Here is a 26,249-nt window from a genome sequence, read left to right as displayed (position 1 = left end):
AAGAAAACTCGATTTCCAACACATTTAAATCACCTGATAAAGTGACAGAATGTAGGTTGGAAATAAAACAAGGTAATTCAGAATAAAAAAAACATTTTGGTTAAACAGTGTGTTATCTGTTTAAAGTTAAATGCACCTTTTTTAATTTAAAATGAATCAACTTTCTGCAGATCTTTAGTCTGCATCCTGAACGATAAATAAGCTGACAGAAATCCAAAGTTTCACATTTTAATGATTCAGATTTACAGACAGGCTTCTTATGAAAACAAACGTGACTTTGCAGGTCATGCGTGAGGATATGTACACTTACATTTATCATCTTTCTGTTCAGTTAGCTTTCAGAAGCAGGTTTATATTTCCATCCAGTGCAAAAACCTTCATGTGTAAATAAGGATTTATGGCTCATTTTCTCTTAAATACATTTCTTTATTTCCTCTAGATCTCTATAATGTTCCATGCAATATACTCCAATGTTTTTAGACATTTTAAAGAGTCATAAACATGAATGAGATTCTTTTTTTTTTACTACAAACTGGTCCATATTATTCTTCATTATCCGTCAGTCTTTGTGGCACATTTACACTAAATACAAAACAATTTAAAAGTAAACTTCATGTAAATTTAAGACATTAAACTGTTCAAAACTTGTTTGAATTGTAGTTTAACACTTAAAAGGATCTTTATAAAAAGTTTTGGCTTTTTTTTGTTTAATTCAACCAAACTTTAAGTGCATTTTTGTATAAAATGAATTCCCTTAAAAAGGTCCAAATGTGGAAAACAAGCTAAAAGAAGAAGTCGTGACACTGAAAAGGCCTTTCAGGCAACACTTTTCCAGTCTCAGACTGTGCAGACGGCTGAAATCTTAAGAAAGTGAGGTGCATTCTGGGATATGAACATACAAAGACTTAAAATTAACTCAAATAAAAAATGGCAGATCGTTTTAAGGCAGAAGTTTCCCTCAGAAGCACAACAGGAGCAGGAGAAAACTTCCATCTTCAACGCAGGAGGCTGAAAACAAAAACAGCTTGAGAGTTTCCAGAAGGACTGATTTCACCAGCGTCAGACGGCGAGCTCGTACTTCCTGTTACCCGTTATGTCACGTTCTGAATCAGCCCCTTCTCCGGCTCATGTTTGTCATCCAGTTCCTCGTCGGAGTCTGAGAACAGAAGAGAAGGAGGTTCAGACGTTTCACTCAACAACCGAGATCCAGTAACAGAAAAGATGAGGGCTCAGACTCTGGGTTCACTGCTGACGAGATTTAATCAGAGTTTTGATTTTAAGGCCGTCAGGCTCGATTAGATGTTCCTAATAATAAATCTGGCAGCTGATCATCAGACTGGAGGTGTGTTCAGTGTTTGGCTGTTTTCAGACCTGCCAGAGACTCCGGCGGGGAGTAAAACTGTCCGTCCGACACTGCACCGGGACCAATGAGAGTAGCGCGCTCTGCGGCGTCCATGAAGGACTGATATCCTGCAACACAAGCAGGAGAAACACATCTGTAACAGCTGCACCTCAGAGAAACACCAAAGGTAGACCTGATTACTGACCCCCGCCACGCAGAGCTTCACTCAGGTCTCTAACCAACCTGTAACCTGATTTTACCGCGTCGCTAAGACTCACTGTTTTCGTCTTCTGTTTCCTGAGGCAGGACCTTAAAGTCGAGCAGCCATGTTTCTATCCAGGCCAAGACGAAGGAGATGATGGGCAGCAGATACCCGAAGGCCCCCTGAGACAGCAGCTACGCTCAGACACACAAACCAAACAATAAAAAACTCAAACTGGCTCCAAACAAACAAAAATGATACAAAACTCAAACTTGTAGAAGTGAGCGAGCTAAAAACTGGCACTGAACAAGCAGAAAGTAAATATTTAATCAGAAAATATTTCAGATTTTATGTCAAATAGGTGTGAATAAACAGGTATTTTTTATATTTAACAAGCAAAAATTAATTTATAGGCAACAGATTCATCATAATCAGTAAAGTTAACAACAAACTGTTCAGAAAAGATTAAAAACAAGATGAGATATTAATGAAGTTTAAACAAGGAAGCATTTCAGGATTATTCTGTTCTTATGAAAATGATACATTTACATTACTTTATACAGAAGTCTTTTTATCTCACCTTTGATAAAATGACTTTAACAATCAGGAAAGCACAGGTGACTGTAGTGGTTATCTGCACACAGAAAACAACATCATAAAAAAACAACATTTTATTCTTTTTCCTGAACTTTAACAGAGCATTGCTCAGTTTATTATGTCCCTTTTGGTACTAAATTATGTTTTAATGTGTTTGAGGTTAATTGGTAGAATTTAAATCTGTCTAAAAGTGAAGTAAGATAATGATAAATATTATTTATGTTTAATTAAAACAACAAATGTATCAATAATTACAGCTATACTGCTCAGGATGTATTAGATGGATGTTTGAGGAAAAGATAAGTTTAATTATCAACATTTAAACATCATTTTAGGCAGCAGATTTATGATAAACAGATGCAAACATTGATGCAGGTTTAGAAAAACTTCATAAATAAGAGGATAAACACCAACAGGGTGAGCTGAAAGTGAAATATGAGGGAAGTTTTTCCTTCTGCTGGTACGAATAAAGAGACAATGTCCTGTTCCAGTCTCACAAAAGTAAAAGAGAACTTACTGCGATCGCCCACCAGTGTCGCAGCTTACAGATGGCGTAGGCCAGGATGAGAGCGGCGAACCTGAAGACAGCCAGCAGCTGGAAGAAAAGAACAGGTAAAAAAAAGAGCCGGATTTACAGCAAAACTAAAATTTCTGTGAGCAAACAGTTCAGAAGTCTTACAAAGATGTCAAAGAAGGAGTAGTGGTAGTCATATTCCAGAACTTCTTTCTCCAGCTGCACCCGAACGCCTCCGCTCACCTGTCGGACACAAACAAACGCCTCGGATTAAAACACTGGCTGGGTTTTTAATCCCGAGGATTTCAGTCCAACACAGAAACAGAAACAGAAACTTTCCCTACATGAGTCACTGGAATATCTGTAAAAACACAGTTCCATGAAAGAAACGGAGTCACTGGAAGTTTGTTTCCTGTGAGGTGGAACTCGCTGTAACTGGATCACCGAGAGAATAAAAACAAAATCATTTCCTCAATCTGAGCTGCGTGGCCTCGACGGGCTCCTCCTGAAACACCCGACCCGTTTCTGTTCGACCTCGACCCGATTCAGGCGGCGCCGTCTGCTGAGACACGAGCGTTTTATCACTGCAGAGAGCTGCCGAAACAAAACTGCAGCTCAGGATGACTTCACTATTTTTACAGCTTTATTTATCTTTTGAAATGAACATGTTTCTTCTTTGTGATTTTATTCAACAGAACAATAAAGCTAAAACAACCATAAACATCTGAACTTGATGCTTATTCTTATTTTTAATTTAAACTTCTTCTCTGCCTCTTTCCTTTAGCTGCGTGAATCAATTATAGTCAGTCGACCCAGTTTGTTCCACTCTGAAAAACCTAAAAACATTAAAATAAAATAGGAAAACTCAAACCAGTCTTCAACTGGGCTGTGACTGTTGACAGACTAGTTAAGGAAAAATAAAAATCCCTCAAAACTGTAGGAAAATGATGAGAAAATGTGTTTTTTTTCCCAGTTGGAGTCTCCCTGAACTCCTGAGTGTCTGTGAAGACAAAAAAACACAAAGACTCAGAGTAAAGTGAGACTGCAACTAGAATTTCATCTTTTTTTTCTCACAACTTTGAGTCTCCAACATCCCAGCCCAGAGAGATTCTGGCTTTAATGTTTCACTGCTGCACAAAATGATACCGGTTTATAAAAAGGGAACACGTTATACAGCTCATCGGCTTCATTTCTGATGCAAACACATTCAGGCTCGTCTTACGTTGAGCTCTATGATCCAGAGCAAGGTGATGAACAGGAGGTCAAAGGTGACGAAGAGGCAGAAGGTCCTCCTCACGTCTGAGATGCACTTCTTCTCCGCAGCTTCGTACGACTCCACCCTGACAGAGATGGGTGTGGTGTTGATGGAGCTGACGGCCCTGCCCGTGAACCTCGAGTCGATGCTGCTGCACCTGCTGTCCATCTCTGGCCACGCCTCCTGGATGGGACAGGCTCCGCCCACCGCTCAGCGTTCAGAAAGCCGTCTCAGAGTCAGGGGTGGTGTTCATCGGAGCCGGTTCTCTGGATGTGGGGACTCAGTTTGCATCTGCAACATAAAACGACTCCTGATGACACTAAAACCATTTTCTGCACTAAAATAATAAACATTTAATGTGGTTTATTCTTTAAACACGTCTCCAAGATGTCTCTTTTTTTAATCTCTGAGGGAAAAACATTTCAATTTGAAGTAAAACCAAACATTTATTGAATAACTGCAAGCAGAGAAATGAAGCAGTGTTTTTATCTTTAAGTTTAATAACAACTGTTTAGTTTATAAAACTCTGAGAACAAGAGGAAAAGTTCACATATTTTGTTTTGTCTGAGCACAACCAGAATCCAGACATTCAGGTCAAAACCATCAGTTAAACAGGCTTTTATCAACGCTGCGTTTAGCACTTTGAGATCAAAATTAAAAGATTTAAAATAACTCGTTGTTCTGAATCTTCCTTAAAACAAACGTTAGAACCTCTACACCTTATTTAATCGAACAAAAATAAGCTGTTTTGACCTTTTTCCTCCATTAGATGTAAACTCTTTAGTCCTTAAACATGAACTTTTTGGATGTATATGTTTATTTGTTTCCTAAAAGTTTAACTGAGGACTCTTCTAACCCACGTTAATCAGTTTTATTGGTATTTCAATTTGATGAGTCCACATTCAGAGTTTGTTAGTCAGAGAAAAAGAAATAAAGTTGTTCAATGGGAGCAGTGTTTAATGAGCAGATCCACGCCATGTTTGTCCTTACAAAATAAAAAAACACCCCCGTCTCCCAGCAGCAAGCTGAGATAAAATAAACTCGTGTTTCCATCCCTGACAGTCGTTTTATTTCCTTCTGTAATGTCTGAAACCTCAAACCGCTGAGCTCCACTGCAGCAGTTCCCACGTTTCATTGAAACATGTAAAACGTGGTTTTTGGTTGTTTGGGTTTTTTTTTTTTTCTCAAAACGTTAAGAAAATATTCCTGTTACTGTACGAGGGCTGTGACTTCAGCACATGTCGGGTTCTGTAGGGAAGTGAAACTAAATGTACCTTTGCATCAACCATCTGTCGTTTTGCTGCAGAGCAGCAGAGGAGAAACACTAAACTAACTGACTAACTAAACTGCTAATCTTGTTGTCCTCGGGATAAATATTTAATTTTTTCACGCTTTACGCTTCATTTCTTGTTTAATGTATAAAAATAAATCAGTTGGCAGCCCTATACAGCTTTAAATTATCCATTAAAAAGAGTTAAATTACATGTTTGATGATATAAATCCAACACTTTAGTCTAACTTTCTGTAACATCAGGCCAGTAAAAAAAAAAAAAATCTTATATAACGACACAAATAAGCAAATTGTCCCCAACTATCATGAACTGTCACTTCCCCTGAAACTAAACTCTTCCTCTTCACTTCCCCCAGAGCTTTTACTTTAAAAACGCACACAACATTTAAACGTTTTCACAAATATGTTTTAGTAACTTTAGAAAAACATTTACAGCTTTTAATCTTCCAAATAATGCTAAATATTGGTTCTTTGAAGCAACACCGTCACTCGTCGCAGACTTGTTTGGCTTTTTATAAGTCATGAGTCATAAAATGTTTAAATATTAACCATTCTGTTAGACATACAGTTGACCATATGTTGGCATCAAGTCTCTATTTAAAGCATTGATTAAAAGTAACAAAATAATCAAGTAACGTTCCTGCTTTAAAGGCAGGTAAAGTCCTTATATCAATGATTAATGCGTCCTTAAATTTAATATTTTTTAAGCCAAATTCGTGCCAGCTACCTCATGTGTTTGTTTTACCTGCAGAAACAGCTGAAGTAACTGAAAACAGGTCATTTAGGAAGCAGAGGTCTGACATTTCTGATGTATTTTTACACATTTATGGTCAGATTTGTTGAGTAAAGCATGCAGATAAAAAGAGAAGTTAAGTTGAAACGATAAACGGCGCTCAGAGTCAAACACACAGTCCCAGATATTTATTCTTGGCAGTCGCTTTACTCAGTCTTTCTATTTTCTTCACTGTTTTGCAGCAGATTCTTTCTCATATTTCCACTAAAACATCTTCTCTGAGATTGTCTGATTCCAACATAAACAAACAACAAATGCACCAAATTTAAAGGACTTTTCTTCTCTTGTTTGATTCAGCCATATTTGTTTCACAGACTACAGCCGGCCTAATGTAGGTCAGAAAGAGACTCAAGCTTCCATGTAGTTCTCAGCAGATTCAGACAAGTTATTTGTTTACATTGAGCGCGTACCCGCATTTCAGACGTGCATATCAACACATCTGTAAAAGTGGAGTAAACCGTTTTGATGCCGTTCAACAGTTTTCATGTTTAATTTTACATTTTTAAATGATTAACCAATTCATCTTTTTACTCTTAGGTGTAAGTAGGTTCGAACGGCGGGGGAAGAGACGTCAGCAGTTAAAGATTAAACCAGTGGTTTACAACTTCTGCAACTTTTACAGCCTTTCTACAACCAGCATCGTCGGGGAATTTTAGGGTTTATTTGTTTTCTGAGATGTGCCAGACTTGTTACCACCACTGTAAGTAGTTAGAGCCTATGTAGCTCCAAAGTCCAATGCTATTATTACCAACCACCTTTTATTTTAGGTGAGGAGGTGTGACTGATACAGCTGACGTGATAATGTTTCAACCCTGCTCAAAGCCTGCACTGAAACCAGCTCTGATCTAATCCTCGACAAAGGAAATAATGGGAGTCAAGGGTGGCGAAGGCACACGTCTGACTGGTTTGTTTAAGCAGAGAATAAAGACGACGCACAATCCGAGAAAGAAGAATGTAAAAGGACCGGCCGGCAATGGGTCCAGCCTCAGGAAACCAATCATACATCACTGTTAATGCAAGCGTTTGGACGAATAAATGCCAGCAAATACGACAGGTCAAAGTAAAGATAATACATTAGGACAATAAATACCAACATCAGCTGTTTAAAGAGTTTAAAAGTCACAAAAACACTTTCTTATGCTTCTCAGACAGATTTTACCTGCAACTATAGGGTGTATTTGTCTATTTAACATTTGTCACATGCTCATTTGAGGACATTTAAAGTGGATTATCGTCAAAATTAGTCTGTGATGACTGCAGACCTACATGCAGTCTGAAAAGTGATTTATACCTGTGAAGGTGGTTACCACTAGGTCATCAAAAACCTTATAAAAAAGACAATTGCAATAAAACTAGGGTAAGTCTCAAATGGGCTTCATGCAGATTAATTTATGCCCCAAGAGTTCTGCTTTTTGCAAACAGATTTTAAAACTTAACCATCAAGTCTCAGTATGATAATACCCTTGGTGTTTGTTAGTTTATGTCCCAGAGGTTTCCCTGCCTCAAATCAGCAGCTTTACAGAAAGAAAATGCTGCAAAAAGTGACCAAAACCAGCACAGCCTGAGAAGGCCAACAACAATTTTAAAAAACAAGGAAATGTTATTTAACACAAACCTGAGCAGCTTAACCAAAATGACAAGAAAACAACAAGAATATAAGGAGATAAAACGCCACAATATGAAGAAAACAGAACAAATGCGACGCTGTTTACCCGCATCACTGACTTCGTTTGACAACAAGCTAGCCGGAGCGCTACGTTAAAGTCGGAGGTAATCCCGTTTTTCTCGGTCTTTGTCACAAATCTTACCTTTGAAGTCGCTCAACGAAGGTTTTATATTCTGAAATTAAAATATCGGAGTTGTTGTTTCGGGAAATATCAGCCTCGGAGAAGCGGACAAGTCATCTGTTTCCTTTTCGCTCGCTCTGGAAGGATGGAAGTAGCTTGTAGGCAAAGTGACGCAAGGAACTTTGGGAAATGGAGTCTGCAGCTGGAGCCGTAAGATGTTGGAGTGGTTCCCTCTGGTGGTCAGGAGACGGAACTGCAGCTTCTTTGTTTTATTCAATATGAAGTGCCACAAAATAAGGAATTGTATTAAATATGTTTAAATTTTAAAATACAATATACAATTTTATTTTGTTTTTTTTAATTCTTTTGTGGAATATTTCAATATATTGTTTTGTTTGGTGCAATGCTGCCAACTAAATTTTAAAAAATCAAGTTATTGTTTTAAAAAAGCACACTTTGCTTAAACCTCCTGGTTGTGGAGCTGTCTGTGTCATCTGAGAGGTGCATAATGCTTTAAAAACTGCAGAGTTGTGTTGTTATTTTGCATTTTTGTTATAGTTCTTTTCTTTTATATTTTCATATTTTCATTTTTTAATCTAGCTGTCTTTTGTTCATGCTTGAAAACCATAAAAAATGGTTTTCTCATCTGTCATGATCCTGGAAAAGAAGAGAAATCTGCCAATACAATAATTAATGTTTTTGTCTGTTTTAACAACAGCAATGTTTGGTCTGCAAAACAAAAGAAGAGACGGTTCAGCAGACATAAAAAAAATCAAAACAAGTGAAATTTTAATGTTTACCTTGAGAGCAACATCCCCTTTGACAATATCATTACAGTATATCACAAAATAAAAAACACACCAACAAACAGAACAGACATCACAGCAAACAGAAAATTATTTATTTCAGTTTACAGATTTCAGCAGTGTCTCTATTGACAAAACAAACAAAAAACAAGCTGAATGTGTTTCTATTAATAAAGGTGTATTTTTAAATCATGAATGACATTTATTTCAATGTCCTAGTAATACCTTTCTGGCTCTTTTATATCTCCATGCAAAATTTAAGTTTAGTGAACTTGTATGTTAATGATTGATTTCCCCTTCCTGGCTAAATAAAATCTACAGTTCGGCTGTTTTAGACTGTAGATATAGTTCATCTTGAATGGCTGCATCTATTATTCACTTCTGCTCCGAGTACAAAGGCACACACCCAAACAAGTGAGAAACTGAGTCTATTTTTTTATTATTTATTTTTAAAATCAATGATGTCGTCCCCTCCAGGCTATAAGATAGAATGCAAGTTAAAGAAACTTCAGCACTGACTTCTGCTGTAAAACAGGAGGTTGAATAAAATCTGCCTTAAACAGTAAACATACTGCAAACTGAAGAGTGGCGCCATAAATGTAGCCTTTGTCTCCTCGTTTACAACAAAAAGATCATTCAAAATGTTTTTATTTTACTCTATGAAAGTTATTGGCTGCAGACATCAAGAATCATCAGTTTTGCTTCAAAAAAGAATTGCATTAACAAATTCTTTTTTACTGTAATAAAATATTAACAATGACTTAAAAATATAAAAGAATGATTTAACATGTGTACATTAAAATGTTCTCCTTTATGATTTCTACAATAAATCGGTCCATAAAACCCAAATTAAACTCTTCCTGGTGCTCGCCTCCACCTGACTTTCAGGATTTAGCTGCATAGTTTTGAAAAGAAGAAATGTTAAATCTACATTTATTATCATCAGTCAAATATCTACAAATGAAGACAGAATTTTAATTCATATTTAGACACATTTTGTTCCTGGAATCCCTGTTTCCTTTCGGTAATCTCTGTGCAGCAGAGGATTAAGCAGTTCTTATCTTATCCAGCATCACGAGACACTCAAAATAAACCTTTGAGCAATCACTGGATCTCCTGTAAAAACTGTCAGCAGCTTAAAATCCCTTTAAACTGTGATTTATTGTCCACCTCAGACAGGATACTGACTGTTTCCAATCAAACCTCACAGAAACACTGAAACTGAAAGGTTTTAAATTAAAGTTTTTAATTAAAATACAATGTGCAGGGTAAATACAAAAATTAATGACTCACATTTCAAGTTCATCTTTGAACATTTGTTGCTCTGTTTTTCTCCAAGATGCTATAAGTTACTAGAAAATGGAAAAAGGATCTACAAGTCTTCTTCTTTGTGTTGTTTCTTGAGTTTTATTATGATTCTTGATGATTCAAACAGTTTGTTTTTCTCATCGTGTGCCGAAGCTGAAGGAAATGTTTCTACAATATAAAAGGAAAAGAAATTGGGAAGTAATTACAGACAAACTATATAAATTTAATTTTTGTGTTTTGAGTATCTGTATCAAACCTTTATGAGTGAGGAAAAAAAAGAAGACATTTCAATAAATTCAGAGCCCATTTGTGTTTAAATTTTTATATAAAGAAGACTTGATGTATAAAGAAAGGAAAACTGCAATAACAATAAAACAGAAGTGTCACATCACAGCTACAAACAGACAAGAGTCTATTTGAGTTTACAGAGCTCAGCAGAGACTCCCGGCCAGTAAACTCCAACTCCAGCGTGGAGCGGCTGAGTGAACGTGGTCTGGACTCTGTGGAGGAGAGTCATGGTTTCAGAGACGCTGTAGAAGGACAGAACACCTGCTCTGTGGTCCAGGTACACTCCGATTCTGGAGGAACCAGGACCTGAGATGGAGGTGGAGATGTTGTTGTGCCAAAATGTAAAATTGTTTTGTGAACAATTTAAAGTCCATGATTTGTCATTATATCCAAATTTAGATTCACTTCCTGCTCTGCTGATGTTCTTGTATGAAACCGCTACAGAAACTCCTTTTCCTCTCCAATCCACCTCCCAGTAACAACGTCCCGTCAGACTCTCTCTGCTCAGGACCTGCCACCATTGAGTGAATTTGTCTGAGGGACCATGATAAGACTCAAATTGTGCTACTGCTGTAATTTTTCTATTCTGCAGCGACAGTACCAGATATCTGTTTGCTGTGTTTGGATCCATTGAGATTTCACATGAATATTTTAAGAATTCATCTCTGCTCTCTTGTTCTGGTTCTGACAGTAAAACCTGCGCTTCAGGGACAGTCAGTGAGATGTTTGTCCATTCGTCCCTCAGAATGTCCTGTAGTTTGTCTCTGAGCTCCTTCACAGCTGCTGTCACGTCCTCAAAGTATCTCAGAGGTTTGGTCTTGATGCTGGATGAGTGTGGAGACTCACTGAGTGCTGACACTGAGGGGTAGTTGTGGAGAAACTGGTTGTGATCCTCTGTGTGTGAGAGCTGCTTCAGCTCAGCATCTCTCCTCTTCAGCTCAGTGATCTCCTGCTCCAGCTTCTCCTGAAGCTCTTTGACTCGACTCACTTCAGTTTCCTGCTGGGATCTGATCTGCTGCTTCATATCAGAGCTTCTCTTCTGGATGAGACGGATCAGCTGAGAGAAGATCTTCTCATTGTCCTCCACTGTTTTATCAGCAGAGTGATTGATGGCCTCCACCTCCTGTTGAAGCAGCTTCACATCTTTCTCTCTGTCCTGGATTCCCTGCTGGATTGTTTGTCGCCTCACCTCGAGCTCTCTCTGCCTCTCAGCTCTTTCTGCTGCAGCTGAGACTGTGTCGTGGCCTTTATGTTCATCCACAGAGCAGAGATAACAGATACACTTCTGATCAGTACGACAGAACATCTTCATCACCTCATCATGACGAGAGCAGATGTTCTCCTGCAGGTTCTTGGAGGGCTCCACCAGCTTGTGTTTCTGAAATGCAGCTGAATCATAATGAGGCTGAAGGTGTTTCTCACAGTAGGAGGCCAGACAGAACAAACAGGACTTGATGGCTTTCAGTTTTCTTCCAGAGCAGAAATCACAGGCCACATCTTCAGGTCCAGCATAGCAGTGATCAGCAGGAGCAGCTTGGAGTCCAGTCTTCTTCAGCTGCTCCACTAAAGCTGCTAACATGGTGTTTTTCTTCAGGACAGGCCTCGGTATAAAAGTTTCTCTGCACTGAGGGCAGCTGTGGATTCCTTTATGATCCTCTTGATCCCAGTGGTCTTTAATACAGCTCATACAGTAGCTGTGTCCACATGAAGTCGTCACTGGATCTTTCAGTAGATCCAAACAGATCGAGCAGGAAAAGGCCTCCGAGTCCAGCTGATCTCCTTTCTGCGCCATTTTATGTTTTATTGACAGAGACTGTGCGAGTTTCACTTCCTCAGAACAGAAACTGGTCTGAACTCTGTGCAGAGAGAATGAAGCCAATCAGCTCCAACATTCAGGACCTGTTGGTTACACCCATCTGAAGGGGAGGGAACAAGGAGATCTGTGGACAGGTTGGATGGAGCTGCAGTGTTTGAAAGCAGGAAGAAGCTTTAACCCTTTACATGATAGTTTTCAGCCTCAAACATGAGACAGATGGAGCCGTTTACTCATGAAGGATCAGACAAAATACATGTGCAAATCTTTACCATGTTCTAAGATTATTCACATCAGGAGTAAAACACACAACAGATTCCACAAGGTTATTATTTATTAAACATAAATGAAAAGTAATTTTAGTTTCAGCTGAAGAATTAGCAATAGTGTCACTTTTATTTAGGTACTTCGTTCACAGCTGCTGAGCCTTCAGTGTTTAAGCTAAATTAGGCAGCAGAGGAGCCATTTTGGACTCAATCAGCAGTTACATATCTAGGGTCAAAGGTGAGAGCTGGCGTGGCCTCAGCACTTGAACTCGACCATCCTCTCGGGTTGGGCAGACTGGCAGGTGGTCGGCGGCGTGAAGACGTTGGGGTCGCTGATGCCCAGCTGCAGGCTGAGGAAACGGGTGGAGGTGGTGACGCTGCTGTTCCTCGTGTAGGTCTCCTGCACCGGGTAGCAGTCCTTCAGGGTGTACACACCCACCCAGGTCTCATCTGGTGGAAAGACAAGCAGATTTTACAGCAGAGTGGAGAAGGATGAGACGTTTATTTTATTAAATTCATCTTTAATAATGGAGAATATTATATAAGCTGCAGGACTTGTTTAAGACTCATAAACTCTGGATAAATCTTTTGTGTATAATGCTTTAAAAAGCAAGTTTTGCTTTATTTCTTTGAATTAAATTGAAGTATTATCTCCAGATTGTGTTGTCCGTCCATGTTTGTATTTTCTGCTGCCTGATCTTACGCTGGCGTGCTGGTTTTCTGTCTGACCACTCCTGAACCTCCACGTTGTCCCCGGGGCCGCCGATGAAGTACTGCTCCTCAAATGTGGAGTTAGCTGGGATGTCGAAGGGATCCCAGGCCTCCGTCAGGGCGATCTTTGCGCAGTCTTTGGTCTTCTGGTCGATCTGGAACATCACCATGCTCTTATACAAGTAGATGTACTCAAAAAACCTGCAAAGAGACAAAGAAATGAGAGGAACCCGCAAAAAATGTGCAGAATTTAAGTTGCTTTGTTGACTTTTTGGCAACAGAATGAGACATATTTTATACTGAAAGCTGCTTTTTAACGCAACTAAAATGTGTTTTTCTTCCAAATCTTTATTGAGCGCAGCGGTATTGACATTAAAGGGTTTCTGTTCTTTGCTCAGGTCAAACTAAAAGCTGCACGTTCAGCAAACCAAACGAGTCCTTGATTAGCAGCCAGACAGAATTTCACAACTCTGAGACTTTGTGTTTGTTTACTCTTCCAGTGCTGCTGAGTAAACAATAAACTCAGAATGAGCAGCCAACAAAAAAAGATGGTTAACTACAACCGACTGAAGCAAAAACAGCAAACGAGCCATTCTAAGGAGGAAAATCTTTAAACAGGAAAGTTTCATCCTAAATAAATAAAGGGGGTGAATAAAAAACAATACACAACTTTCCTGATGGTTTATAATGATATATTTTATTATCAATACAACTACAAGATTAACAATAAACAGTTTGTTGGTGACAGATAATCACAGATTTAAATTAATGACTCATAAATAAAGTGTACTTTTTTAGGAGTGAGAAACTGTGACGTTTGTCCCATTATTTAGTATAATTATTGTACCATTATTAAGAATTGATGCTAGGATGTTAAGAGGTGGTTTAATTTGAACGTTTTCAGCCATTTAATGTTAAATAACTTTTGGTTGGCAGATTATAAAGCCTGACTCTGATTGTTCATGAAAAAAGCTGCAGAATGAAACTTATTATTTTTATAACACAACAAGAAACAACACAGGCCAAAGGAAATGGGTTTTAATTTGTTTATTCATTCTGTCTTAAAGTGTTTACATATTTATTTGGTATTATTTTGTATTTTTTCCTACAAATGCAGGTTGTAAACATATTGTTTACACCTTCAGTGACCTGGACTTACAGACAGTGTGATTCTGAACAAATATTTATCCTCTCCTTCTTTCTGTTTCCTGTTTTCACCTGACCTGTGTGTGTTTACCTCTGACACGGAGTGTGTTTCTTGTGCTGCTGCAGGACTCGGATCCTGTGGTTCAGGCCGTCATAGGAGACGGCGGCCCGGCTGTTTCTGCCGGTGCCGTGGTCGTACACCACCCACCTGCCCTCCCATTGCAGCGGGGCGACGCACGGCTCGTCGCCCGGGGGGGAGGCCTCCAGCCGGGGCAGGCCGAGCGCCGACACCCCGGCGGCGGCCACGAACAGGAGCAGGAGTCGGTGCATCGTTGTTTCCACTGGGAGTCCCGTTAGCCGCTCCTGTTGTTGTTCACGATGGGATGCTGGAAAGCTGCTTATTTAAAGGAAGAGGAGAGGAGCGCTTCCGGTTCTGTGTTGGGCTGCTTTCAAAATAAAAGCATTCCGAGACGCTCATGGTTAGAACAACAAATTATATTATTTAAATGTTTAAATAGGTAAAATAAATACTTAATGTCGCTTCCACTGAATCAGACTTTCTTGTAATCTTTTGAAGTGGTGTTAATTGTACTTTTCAGTTGAAGGTAGAAGCACAGAAACTGGATGAAGAAGCAGCCAAAGTGAAAAGAAAAACTTTTAAAGACCTTCAAAAAGCCTAAAGAACCACAGACCGAGACCACTTTAAAATACAATCAGGATCACTAAACAGCACGAGGGAATTTCTTGAGTTTTAATGAATAAAATGTGTTTATTTAATTTTTATTATTCATTTACAGATGTCTTAGTTATGTAATCCTAAAATGCCAATAAAAAAATTGCACTTTTTTCATATCTTGAAAATGTAAAACATATGATATAGTAACAATAGTTTCAGCTGTTTTATATTTCGTATGCATATAAAACTTGACCGTTATTTGTTTTTAAACCAAATCATCACTATTTCTATTTGTGAAAGATAATAAGTATAATTCTACAAATACTAAAAAAATAGGAAAGAACTAGAAATTTGGCTTTGGTTTGGGATGTTTTCTTGGTACCTGAGTCTGCGAGTTCATAAAAGATAGAATTTAAGGTGTACATTTTTTATGAAAATGTTTGCTGATTGAGAAAATGTAAAGAGGCTCAACTCAGAGGACGAGTTATCAGGGCAGAGCCGCAAATATTACTAAAGATTTCAAAAAATTATGAATCCTACTGAAATGGAGATGGCTGTCTAAACTGATTTAACAGGAAATAAAAAAATCATCTTCTGCAGGAACTGAGAGCTCATTATTGTGCTGCCTTTAACAGCCAGCAGGGGGCACCGTGTAAAAAAGTGAACGTGGAAAGTTCAACTCTGAGGATACTACACTTCAAACTTTATCTCTTTGTTAAAAACTTGCAGGAAAATGTGGCTTGTTGTAGTTTTTAAATACTTTAGACTATTCCATCAACTTATATAAATATGCTATTGCATGTATATTATTAGCTGAACAAGAATACTATGGAAACATTCAATTTTAAACAAGCTAAATTAAGTATTTAATTGTTCCTAAACATGTTAACGAGTGTTTCTTACAACTTCATACAGTATGTTTGACAGCCATATTGATAATTACGTGAACAATTATAATGATGATGTAAATTAAATTCACACAAGACATTTTAGACAGTGGATTAACATAAACACAAATGGGGAATCTCAGTGTGAATAAATGCTTGCGTCATATTATTGTAAACTACTCACTCGTTACAGGTGAGGTATTGATTGTGGTCATTACAGAGCAGCAGTAAAAAGCCATAATGGGGGGACAATTTTTTTTTGATAGCAGAAATAAAACATAACGTAGAAATCTGAACACAAAAATTAAGTTTAGTCAGATTGTTTTGTTTTTGTTAGAGCTGTTGCTGAACATTTGTATTCAGGACAGAATAGTTTTCATCAAATGCAAGCCTTTAATCTCTAATCAAACTCCTCAGTGAAGAGGTCAGAATATGGGTCTTCCTTTTCAGGCGCATCGGGCTCGCTGGTTTCCATGCTCTTCCTTTTGACAATGATAGATCTTGGCATGAGCCTTTTCCAAGACTAAAGAAGAGAAAAAGGAAAACATATTTTTTCATTCCAGTTATTGTAAATGAAAAGTTGTTTTGTGGACTCATAAGAGTTGGTGCATTTATTTCCCAGGTTTATGCAGTTCCAAAGCTGTGTGTTAAACACAACTTTTTCATCTGAGGCTCATGTTGCATCAACAGTGTGGTGTGTAATAATAACAGGTAAGGATGCATGCAACATAAAATAGCACAACAAGCAGGAATGTGAACAAATCCAGATACAAATTAACACATTCTTCAGTGACTCACAATTTTCTTCCTCTCTCCCAATGCTCGATTCATGCACTTTTTCAGTTTTTCTATGTTTTTCTCCCTCTCCAGTCTGAGTTTTTCCTCTCGCAGTCTGGAACAGAAGTTGGCATTCAGAAAAGTAAAATGTTTTTTCTTTTTTTTTACGTGACATACCACATTCCTGTGTAAACCACACAGCTGAGCCAATCTACAACAATTAGAAACATCTGATAATCTCTTCAAACTGGATAATCAAGTCTGAAAATAAGCCTGTCAACGACGGACGAAATCTATTTCCTGGATAACACACAGGTCAGCAATATTCTACAAGAGGTGGTCTTCAGTCAGGGAAATAGACCTGGTTCTCCTCTCATTGTCCTTGATCGCCAGCAGAGTCTGATGAATGTCGTCTGGGATGTTCTCGAGGTTTTGGAACAACGCTGACAGGCGGCACTCAATGTTGTACAGCTTCTCCAAGGTGCCGAGGTGGACCAGCTGTTTCCCCAAGCAGCAGGAATACACCTTTGTCACCTTCCTACCGTGAGCGGCCAACAGGATATCCTGTATCATTGAAAAAGGATGTTATCACCCTAATATCTGCTCTTTAAGGGCACGTCATCTCGAGGGTCGACTTAAGTGCAACATCCTTACCGTGTTTTGGGTTTTTAACGTGTTATGGAGCTGAACATTCTTATGGAATGTGACGGCTCTCTTTCTTTCTTTGTCAACTTTGTCCCTCATGTGATTTACTTGCAGGATCAGTTTCTCCTCATTCTTTTTCCTTTCACACAAATTGAAGTTTACATGAGTTTGTTTTCTGCATCCTTCATGCCTGTTTGTTGCTCACATCTTTTTCCTTTAAGTTTTTAACATCAATCAGTCACTTCTACAAAGATTAGATTCTCACATTTTACACATGACCAGCTCGGTCGTCTGCTCCAGTGTTTTGTCCATCTCAGAGGAGTTGTAAATCAGAGACAGGATCTGATCTGTCAGCTCCGGCAGTAGGACCACTACCTGCATGGGTTCAGAGAAGTAGATCTCCAGATTCTCCTGCACAAAGAAGCAAAGTGTTTCACGCTGAGAAAGCACTGGAAAAAAACCGTGATGGTACTGTTTGATTTAAATGTTAAAAACCTGACCTCAAACACAGCACTGTCACTAATCAGGACAGAATCTGTGCCCCTGAAATGCAGAAGGAATCGAACTGAGTTGAAATTATCATGCTCTGACTTATTTGTAGGGATTTCCTTTTTAGCACAAATTACACAAAAACATAACAGAAAGAAAATTAGAGCACTAAAGTTAAAATAAGACAGTAAAGTTTACAGAGAAGTTTTATTTTCAGTGTGTTCTTCAGTAAGGTAGCATAGAAACAAGTTTTGCACGTCATTCTTGGACTCTGGAATTGTTTGCACAGGTACAAAAAACTACCATCAATAAATCAATTCTTATGTTTAAAATAAAAAAACAGCTTTCAAAGAAATTACAGGCATAACTGAATGGATATCAAACAGAAACCCCAAAGACGATGCAGCATGAAGCCTCACAGCTACTAAAATCTCCAAAACTCTTAAAAACCTTTCAACACTCTGAGGGGCTTTGATTGTGTTTGTGTTTCCTTACAGCGAGTCATCTTGGGATGAGGACGGCGTGGACTCTGAAGGCATCGCTCCGTCTGGACTGGTCTTCAAACCGTTGTCCTCATCTGTGAGAACAAACACTAATATTACTGTCAGAAATAAATTATTCATTCTTACACTTACGAAGCCACCAGAGGTATTCCAGAAAGAAGATCAGGCAAAAATTTCCCCTTATTTTTTTGTGAAACTCTGAATGCAAACCTGCTCAGGTTTTAACCAGCCTCCTCCCACCTGATTTATTTTTATTAAATGGTTTCCGTTTTCATCGAGTTGTCTCGTTTATCTCATATCCAATACAACACTTTTCATCAGAGCAAATTCTCTGCATCAAGCCGAGAATCAATTTGCAAAAATAACTTTGCAGATCGAAGCATCTCGAGAATCATACACCAATCACCACAAAACAATGAAAGTTATTCCCTATTTGTTTTCAAGCCTATAAATACAAAAGTTACCATCTTTTTCATGGCTTTCCTGTAAAAAAAAACTTGCTGCATCCATTTTTCTGATTGTATAACCCAAATCTATTATTTCTCATTTACTAAACTTAGTATTTCTAACTATAATAATCTAGTTAAATCTAAATAAAGTAATCTTGAGAGGGATGAAGTTAGCGTTTATTACGGTTTAGTGGTTATTATAGACACGTCACACAGGTAAAAATGATGATGGCTTTTTACTGCATGCTCTTATCTCAAGGTGAAGATGCTCAGAGTTCATTCCTGTTGTTATAATCAGCCTTTCTGGAATCAAAAACTCAGAGTTTCCCCTCTTGTTTACGGATAAACTCAGAGTTTGTTGAACCTGCTTTCTGGAAAAAGCATTTTTAAAACGTTTGTTCTGTGTTAGTTGCATGCTAACCTCCCCTGAACCTCACATACAAAGAGTTTAGGATTATTTTTTATTAGCCACTGCATTCCATTTAAAAATAAATGATGGTGACCAGATTGTTTTTGTTAAAAGGCAAACCAACACTCTTCTGGTCTTTTATCAAGTCTCTGAAAACCGAGAAGACTTTCACTCTCACCCTTGCTCGCTGCGGTCTCGTCGGGCTCAGAGTTCTGCTCTTTCTGAGCGTTTTTAGCTTTTAAAGCCTTTGCTCTCTGGGCTTCCTGCCACTCCAGAGGTGACTGCTTAAACAGCATCATCCCACACCAAGCATGTCTGCTCATAAGATCCTCCATTTTGAGAAACTCCCTACAACGAACAACAAACAACTGTCACTGTATGTTGAACAAAAAAAAACAGTTCTGACTTTATTACTAATTTTCAGAGTATTACCTTTTAAATGTTGCTGTTATTTCATTTAACTGATCAATCACAACAATGTTCTCCTGTTTGGTCTTGACTGCTTTTTCAATCCTATGAAAAGAGACAAGATTGTAATTATTTCAAATTTAGGTCGAAGGCAAGCTTTAAGTCGTGCCTCGGTTAAATTAAGAAAATCACTACGGCTCACTTGTTTTGGACATCCAGAGGAATTCTTTTAATCGCCGAGATAAACTCGTCTGAGCTGCCCTTTTCCATGTCACTAACAAATTGGAACCATCTCACTTCTCTTTCTTCTTCTGCAACAACTCCTTCCATCTTCTCAACCTTTGGCCTGTACCGCCTTAAAAGCATCTGAAAATAAACAAATGGCTGCGTCGGAGAGACATGCTGACAAGAAGGCAAAGATGCACTGAAAAGGTGGAAAAAGGAACTTTGAACAGCGTTGAATATTACCCATGAAGATTATTTACATTTTAATCAAGTATTTTAAGTAGTAAAGGTAATAATGAAAATGGTTCATTTTAAAATGCAATAGCTGCTTATTTATAGTAACAACTGCAACCTAAACGTGTTAATTAAAGTTTAATCTGCTCGGGAATAACATCATCAATGTTTACATCTGAAGTGTCCAACAGACGATAAGTCGTTATTGTTATGGGTTAAGAAAACTGATAACTTAATAAAAGTGAAAGTTAGAAACTGTCATAAAAAACGTGTAGATTGTTTTTTGGTGCAGTACTCATCTACCTAACATTAGCTGAGTTTATCTACTAATCAGATTTTGGCAGAGATATTAAAATATTCCTGGTCGTAGTAATTGTTGATGAGCTGTTAAATCTGACAATATTATTTTGTATTTGCACTTTCATTTGAATAAATTGATATTAAATAGGACAAATATTGTCTCTAATGTCTAAAGTTAATTTAGATGTTCAAGTAAATCTACCAATTTAAGACTTAAGAGATGTTTGGGAAGTTAAAAGCCTAAATATGAAGAATTTATCTGATTTAACTGAGTAAAAATAGTTTGTTTGAGAAAAAACAAGTGTAAAAATTGGTTGAAATTTAACAAATTTGTTGAAGTTTGATTTAGCTGTTCCAGTCAGGTAATAAGTGAAAATTGTTACACTCATTTATTGGTTATATTTGAGCAGTTTTAAGAAACTTAATCACAATCAAAACTGCATTTTCCCCCTTGAGGCTCATTGAATCAATGCTTTATTTCCTGTGAAAATGATTCAGTTAAAAGCAGATGTCTAAAGTAAATCTGCATGTCTTTATAAAGTAAACAGAAAATAGTGAAGATAATATATTTGTTGTTGATGATTTTACAAAGATGAGCTAAAATAGTACGAACAGATTTGTTGGTATCTCTAAAGTGACTATTAATCCTTGCATTATTGACACGTTTCAAACTAAGTTGAACAGAAAATGAGATGAAACATCCAAAAGCATTCGAGCTGAACTCGGTGGTCAATATTTGTCACTTTCTGATCGCACCGTCTGTCACATTTTGAATCGTGGTGGGCTTCATGGAAGAATATTGTCCAAAAAAAACCACAAGAAAAGCCAGATTGGACTTCATCAAAATGCATGCTGACAAGCTAAAAAGGTTCTGGTTCTGCAGAGACAAAGCTGGATCAGTAAGGAAAGGAACCAACAGATGTATCAGCGTCTGAAACTTTACCTGCATCTTTGCGTTTGTCAGTTCAGAAAACATGATTGTTTCTTCACTTTGCTTATCAGCTATAAACAGAAAACAGAATGAGTTAAATGTGACAACATTTAGTAAATGTTGTCACATTTATTGCTGCTTTATTTGTTTTCACTCACCTTCTTTAGTTGCAGACATCTTTGCCTGCAGACTGGTTTGTGCAGATTTGAGGAGGAGTGAGGTTTTAATCATCTTTCTCTTCTGTGACACCTTCATAAAATTTATTATGAATGCAAAAAATAATGATAAAAATAAAACTACATTTTAAAACAAGTAAAACTTAAATCTGTTAATCTATAACAGCTCAAACTTCTTTGGTTTGTGAGCAGAAATACTGACTTATAACACAAAAAGTCAATCTCTATTTTCTTTTCTTTTGACAAACATTTGATTTAGACAAAAATATGTTTAATTAAAACTTTAATCTTTGCATCAAGACTCATAAGATGCTGTTTTCTGGATTTTTCTGTGTATGAGCACAAATAAAGATAAACATTAACGCCTATTTATTGTTTTACACATATGCGAGGTATTTTAAAGTATGTATTTTGTGTTTATAAATTCAGTTTGTCACTTTCCAGTTCCTAATTTTAACTCAGTATTAACACAACAAAAACATATCTGAAATCATTTGTGCTTTGGATTGGTTCCAGCTTGAAAAAATATAAAAGTACAGTAAATTTAAAGAAATATATGACAAGAAAAATGTTGGCATAGTGAATTCAGAATTGCTATTAATCCAAAACACAGATTGGTCTCAATGTATAATTTAGCAGGTTTGTTAGATGTTTGATTAGCCTTGCCATATTAGCAATTACTACTTATAACTTCATAAAAACTAACCAATATTGTACTAATTGATGATTTAAATATTTTACCTCTCGAGTCTTTTAGGACAAACGTCGAACCAGTTAGTCTTTTTTTAATTTTTAGACTTTAGAAGTTGCTATGGCAACTCCTGTTCTAGCAGTTCTTCTGTGCTAAAAGGCAAGAGCCCGAGAGCACCAAAATATGTCTGTCAACAAACTCAAAGTATGTTTTAGGGCACTTACAGATGAAAAAAAGAAAGAGGCCAGTTTTAGTAACATTGTGGATTGCAGCTTTGTCCACATATACTGCTTTTAAAGGGATTAACAGGCAGGTTAACTACACTGATCATCAGCAGGTGTGAGTCATTTTATCTGGAGCAAACAGATGTGCACTAACACCATATTTAAGACAAGCTACATCAATAAGACCCAATCCAGACCAGGATTCTACAGTAAAAGAAATAATTGTCAACTGGAAAACGTTAAAGATAGATACCAATTCTCTCAGTAGGTTCTCCCCAAGGTCAGACTACAATTCTCTGAAAAACTGGGGGGAATGTTAGGAATCAGTGGAGTGCATGGTGAAGGCTCCAAAAATAATATTTAAAGCGTTAAACATATAAAAAGTTGTAGTTCTTCTCTTCGCCGCTAGGAGGTGTCGCCACAAATCTCTCGTGTTCATTGTGGCGCGACGAAAAGACGTCATCGTGATGGCCAACATGGCGAAGACACAACGTGGTGAAACGACTTCTCCGGCAAAGAAAGCCGCCACCAAAATACCAACAGAAAATTTTAACTTGTGCTTGGAGTCGAGTGAAGATGAGGCGCCGGAGGAAGTCACGTTCGAGGACTCCAAGGCTCGGGCTTTACGGAGCATGAAACAGACACTGGACACGGCCAGAAGGTAGCTAATGGCTAGCTAACGGTTAGCTTAACGGTTAGCTAACGGCTAACTGAGCTAAGGCGCAACGAACTCCATTCAAAACTGAAGCATTCAGGCATTTTTCTGTGACACTTAAAAAAAATACATTGCAAGTCGCGTTTCATTACCTATTCTTATTTATGATGTGATATTTTATACTTTGGCGGCTTCTAGTTTCTTAGTACACCTCTGTATTCCAGTGCATCAACATCATTTACAGATCCAAAACGATGTTTTTACAGAGAGAAGGAGCTGCTGAAGGAGAAGAGGAGGAAGAGACAGGAGCTGTTCCAGGAGCAGAAGGTCTGTGTTTGTGTCTTTAAACTGTTTTTAGTGCAAAAACTCACCGATTAATGACGGGCAAATACATACATGAGAACAAGAGCAGCTCCAGCAAAATTAAATACTTTCACCGTTTAACTCAACAGTCTCACACCGAGAGAGCTGTGACTGTATCTTACATTTCCCATTGGATGTAATTTCAGTAAATGTCCAGTTGTGATCTAATTATAGAGATTTTTTCATATTAAACACAGTGAATGTAATGGAGTAGCTCAAATCATCAAATAAGAAGGGCAGGACATGTGGAACAATTAAAACCCAGTAAGATTTTTCAGGAAAATAACCAGAACTGCCTTTCTGCATCCAGTAATGTTTATTTAACAGAAGTTTAGGCTTGATACAAAATCTGTGACTTTAGGATGCATTTAAGTGCATAATATTAGCCACATTATAAAAACTTCTTCCTTTTAAAGGATTCTGTTATTCTTGAGATGTTTGCAAGCTGATATGTTAAGTTTTTGACTCCTCATTTCCCCACAGAAAAGAAAACTCCTACCAGACGAAGTGTTGGAGGAAATCGACTGGTCTCCTTTGAAGTAAGATTATTTGAGTTTCTTTCTGCTGCTTCGTGATCTCATTTTCTCCTCTGATTCTGTCAGGTGTTACATTTGGTTTTTATTTTTACAGGAAGCAGAAACAGACTGAAACAGAAGGTAAAGGAGCTTCTCGCTCTTATATTAGATTGTAGACATTTACCTTACAGTTTAGTTAGAACGAGAAACCGATCATATTTCAATTTTTCCTCACACAGCTGAGGAGGATAAGGGGGAGGAAGAAGAAGAAGAAGCAGAGAGTGGGAACAAGAAGAAGGAAAGAACGAAAAAGTACGTAAATAAACTTCCCTCTTGATAGTTGACCCAAAGTTTCTGGAAGGTCAAACTCTGACCTAAACTATGTATATTTAAAATGAAAGTTGTGTTGATTTTTGCGTCAGCTTTAAAGGAAAATACACGGTGACGACTGTGACGGAGCGAGAGGCGGCGTCCTTCCAGCGGCAGGCAGCAGAGGATTTCATCCGGTCACGACTCTACGGACCAGGAAGCTGCAGGAGCACAAGTAAGAAGACTGTGATGGCGTCAAACGCTAATTGAAATGTAAAAATTGGTTGGACGTGTAGATTTTTCCTGGAGACGTTTAAAACTAGAACAGCTGAAATCATCTGCAGCTGCAGAAGAAACATCAGCTGTTGTTATTATTTCTATAAACAGTCTGGAGCTCAGATTGAATTTTTCTAATAATTGAAAAACTGAAGAATAATTACCTTAAATTATTATTTTCATCCCATTGGACACTTGCTGTTTCAAATCTGAATTTTGATCTTAAAGTCTGACCTTAATTTAATTTATGTAACCTTGAAGTGTGTTTTTAGACACTTTAGATTTGTGAGTTTACCTATTTGAACATAAAGGTTAAAAACTTCTGCAAAATAAATTTATTTTTATTCAGGACCTTTTGCTATATTTTAGTTGTGGCGTTGTCTTGAAAATAAATAAATCTGTTTTGTTTGGTTAAAACTATAAGAACGCATTTTAGAAAATTAGTAAACTGTATTTGAGTGGACAGAGGCAAATAAAATAAAATTTGGTCTTTTTGTTCACAATAAAAAATGATTATTATTAGTCTGATGTAGCTGAAATAATGCTGCATTTCTGTATTTGTCAGCAGTATTGAGTCTTTTCCTTAAATATGTTTTCAGGTTATATTCAGCTGTTTGATCCTAATATAAAATAGAACCAGCCTTTGATTTGTTAAAAAGTGGAAGTTCATAGTGACGATGTGCAAGCTACACTCTGTGGCAGAAGTCTGCAAAGACGATGATCTGTCTCAATTTGAGCTTTGCTACAGAAATGTCCTGTCTTCTCTCTCTGCGGCGTCCTCTCTGGACGTTCTGCTGCAGACATGATGGGGGACATTCACAGCTTTCAGCCCGATGTTAAACTTCTCGCATTAATGTTTGACGTTTTTCTTCTTCCAGACAACGAGGTTCTCTCCCTCCAGAACAAGACGGGGAAAATCAAGAGCGCAGCCGCTCAGTTTGTTAAAAAGGACTGGGGTACGTTCTCTAAACATAGATATTTCTGTTAATTGCATAAAATCAATCAGGAGACTAAAAGGTACACAAAATAAACAACTGGAAGAGCCGCTCACAGAAAATTAAAATAATTCTCCTGTTGAAAATTCAGAGGGAAGTTTCATCATTTTCATCCTATCTTTTAAATGCAATTTGGTTTCTCCTAATCCTTCTTTTTGTTCATTTTATTTATAGAACATAGCAAACACCTGATAGGTTGATTGGATCCTTTGCAGCTGTGCAAACAGTACAGGAAGTGACTGTGTTTATAAAAACAGTCCGAAATAAAAAAGTCTCTAGTTTACAGGTCAAAGTGATGAAATCAAGTGATCATTAGCAGATTTTGTTTATGCTGACTAACCAGTTTGTTAGAGGACATATAATGAGTTGAATAGTGTATTATTAGTTTTATTGTTCCTTTAAGCTACCACTGTGAACTTTAATTGTCTTTTTATCATTTATTTAACTTTTTAAACAATAATCTTCTGATTTTTTTTTTTTTTTTTTTTTTCCGCAGCCCCTGAGGAAAAAGCCAAAGCAGAGAGGCTGAAGAAGAGGTGGATCCACAAACAGCAGCTTCCCTCCTGATGAATGTGGTGTATCAGAACCGTAAACCGGGCCAGCAGAGCAACTCCGCAGCAGCCTGAGAGCTCAGAGTTCTGCTCACTGCGTTTCTAAGGACAGCCAGCGGTCAGAAACGAGGAGGACGCAGCTGTTTGGGACGATGAAGAGGCTCAATGTGGGGAAGATTACAGCGAAATAAAAAAAAAACCTTAAAGTTTCCAGAACATAACAACCCTTAAATGAACTTGTCATGTTCAAATTTTTGAACTTATAAGCAGAAACCAGATGACCTGCTCTTTATTTATAAAATCACTGTATCGAAGTTCAGATTTTTTTTTTTTTTTTGGTAATAAAATGTATTACCACGGTTATTGTTGAGACTGTAGAGCCAATTAAAAGGCAATCATGTAATTGTCATGAACATCTACAGCTCATTGACCTTTGGAGTCA

General features: G+C 37.6%; 5 protein-coding genes across 5 annotated transcripts; 1 reads left to right on the top strand and 4 right to left on the bottom strand.

Moving 5' to 3' along the window:
• Nucleotides 1–214: 214 nt before the first annotated feature.
• Nucleotides 215–7,948, bottom strand: stard3nl (STARD3 N-terminal like). The gene is made up of 8 exons (XM_017433577.3): nucleotides 7,803–7,948; nucleotides 3,878–4,201; nucleotides 2,821–2,898; nucleotides 2,659–2,736; nucleotides 2,125–2,178; nucleotides 1,621–1,738; nucleotides 1,372–1,470; nucleotides 215–1,156 (listed from the first exon to the last, which is right to left on the bottom strand). Exons 2-8 carry the CDS (start codon nucleotides 4,076–4,078, stop codon nucleotides 1,092–1,094), a joined length of 693 nt encoding a protein of 230 aa, XP_017289066.1. The 5' UTR covers nucleotides 4,079–4,201; nucleotides 7,803–7,948; the 3' UTR covers nucleotides 215–1,091.
• A 1,861-nt stretch (nucleotides 7,949–9,809) lies between these two features.
• On the bottom strand, nucleotides 9,810–12,054 carry LOC108246166 (tripartite motif-containing protein 16-like). Its single transcript, XM_017433576.3, has one exon. It carries the CDS (start codon nucleotides 11,973–11,975, stop codon nucleotides 10,308–10,310), a length of 1,668 nt encoding a protein of 555 aa, XP_017289065.1. The 5' UTR covers nucleotides 11,976–12,054; the 3' UTR covers nucleotides 9,810–10,307.
• Nucleotides 12,055–12,312: 258 nt separating this feature from the next.
• epdr1 (ependymin related 1) lies at nucleotides 12,313–14,522 on the bottom strand. The gene is made up of 3 exons (XM_017433561.3): nucleotides 14,211–14,522; nucleotides 12,966–13,174; nucleotides 12,313–12,712 (listed from the first exon to the last, which is right to left on the bottom strand). The coding sequence occupies exons 1-3, from the start codon at nucleotides 14,447–14,449 to the stop codon at nucleotides 12,519–12,521; spliced, it is 642 nt and encodes a 213-aa protein (XP_017289050.1). The 5' UTR covers nucleotides 14,450–14,522; the 3' UTR covers nucleotides 12,313–12,518.
• A 531-nt stretch (nucleotides 14,523–15,053) lies between these two features.
• LOC108246156 (cilia- and flagella-associated protein 100-like) lies at nucleotides 15,054–22,167 on the bottom strand. The gene is made up of 13 exons (XM_017433563.2): nucleotides 21,970–22,167; nucleotides 21,211–21,301; nucleotides 21,065–21,123; nucleotides 19,565–19,728; nucleotides 19,387–19,467; nucleotides 19,133–19,302; nucleotides 18,089–18,170; nucleotides 17,605–17,647; nucleotides 17,370–17,515; nucleotides 17,114–17,243; nucleotides 16,821–17,023; nucleotides 16,481–16,574; nucleotides 15,054–16,205 (listed from the first exon to the last, which is right to left on the bottom strand). The coding sequence occupies exons 2-13, from the start codon at nucleotides 21,281–21,283 to the stop codon at nucleotides 16,083–16,085; spliced, it is 1,368 nt and encodes a 455-aa protein (XP_017289052.2). The 5' UTR covers nucleotides 21,284–21,301; nucleotides 21,970–22,167; the 3' UTR covers nucleotides 15,054–16,082.
• Nucleotides 22,168–22,318: 151 nt separating this feature from the next.
• nol7 (nucleolar protein 7) lies at nucleotides 22,319–26,081 on the top strand. The gene is made up of 9 exons (XM_025009941.2): nucleotides 22,319–22,423; nucleotides 22,553–22,804; nucleotides 23,065–23,125; nucleotides 23,645–23,700; nucleotides 23,792–23,817; nucleotides 23,916–23,988; nucleotides 24,099–24,220; nucleotides 25,140–25,217; nucleotides 25,753–26,081. Exons 2-9 carry the CDS (start codon nucleotides 22,611–22,613, stop codon nucleotides 25,821–25,823), a joined length of 681 nt encoding a protein of 226 aa, XP_024865709.2. The 5' UTR covers nucleotides 22,319–22,423; nucleotides 22,553–22,610; the 3' UTR covers nucleotides 25,824–26,081.
• Nucleotides 26,082–26,249: the final 168 nt, after the last annotated feature.

Source organism: Kryptolebias marmoratus, linkage group LG20 (assembly GCF_001649575.2).
Source record: "Kryptolebias marmoratus isolate JLee-2015 linkage group LG20, ASM164957v2, whole genome shotgun sequence".
Classification (NCBI taxonomy): Eukaryota; Metazoa; Chordata; class Actinopteri; order Cyprinodontiformes; family Rivulidae; genus Kryptolebias; species Kryptolebias marmoratus.
Note: the sequence above shows the minus strand (reverse complement) of the source record. Positions and strands in the feature narration are given on the sequence as shown.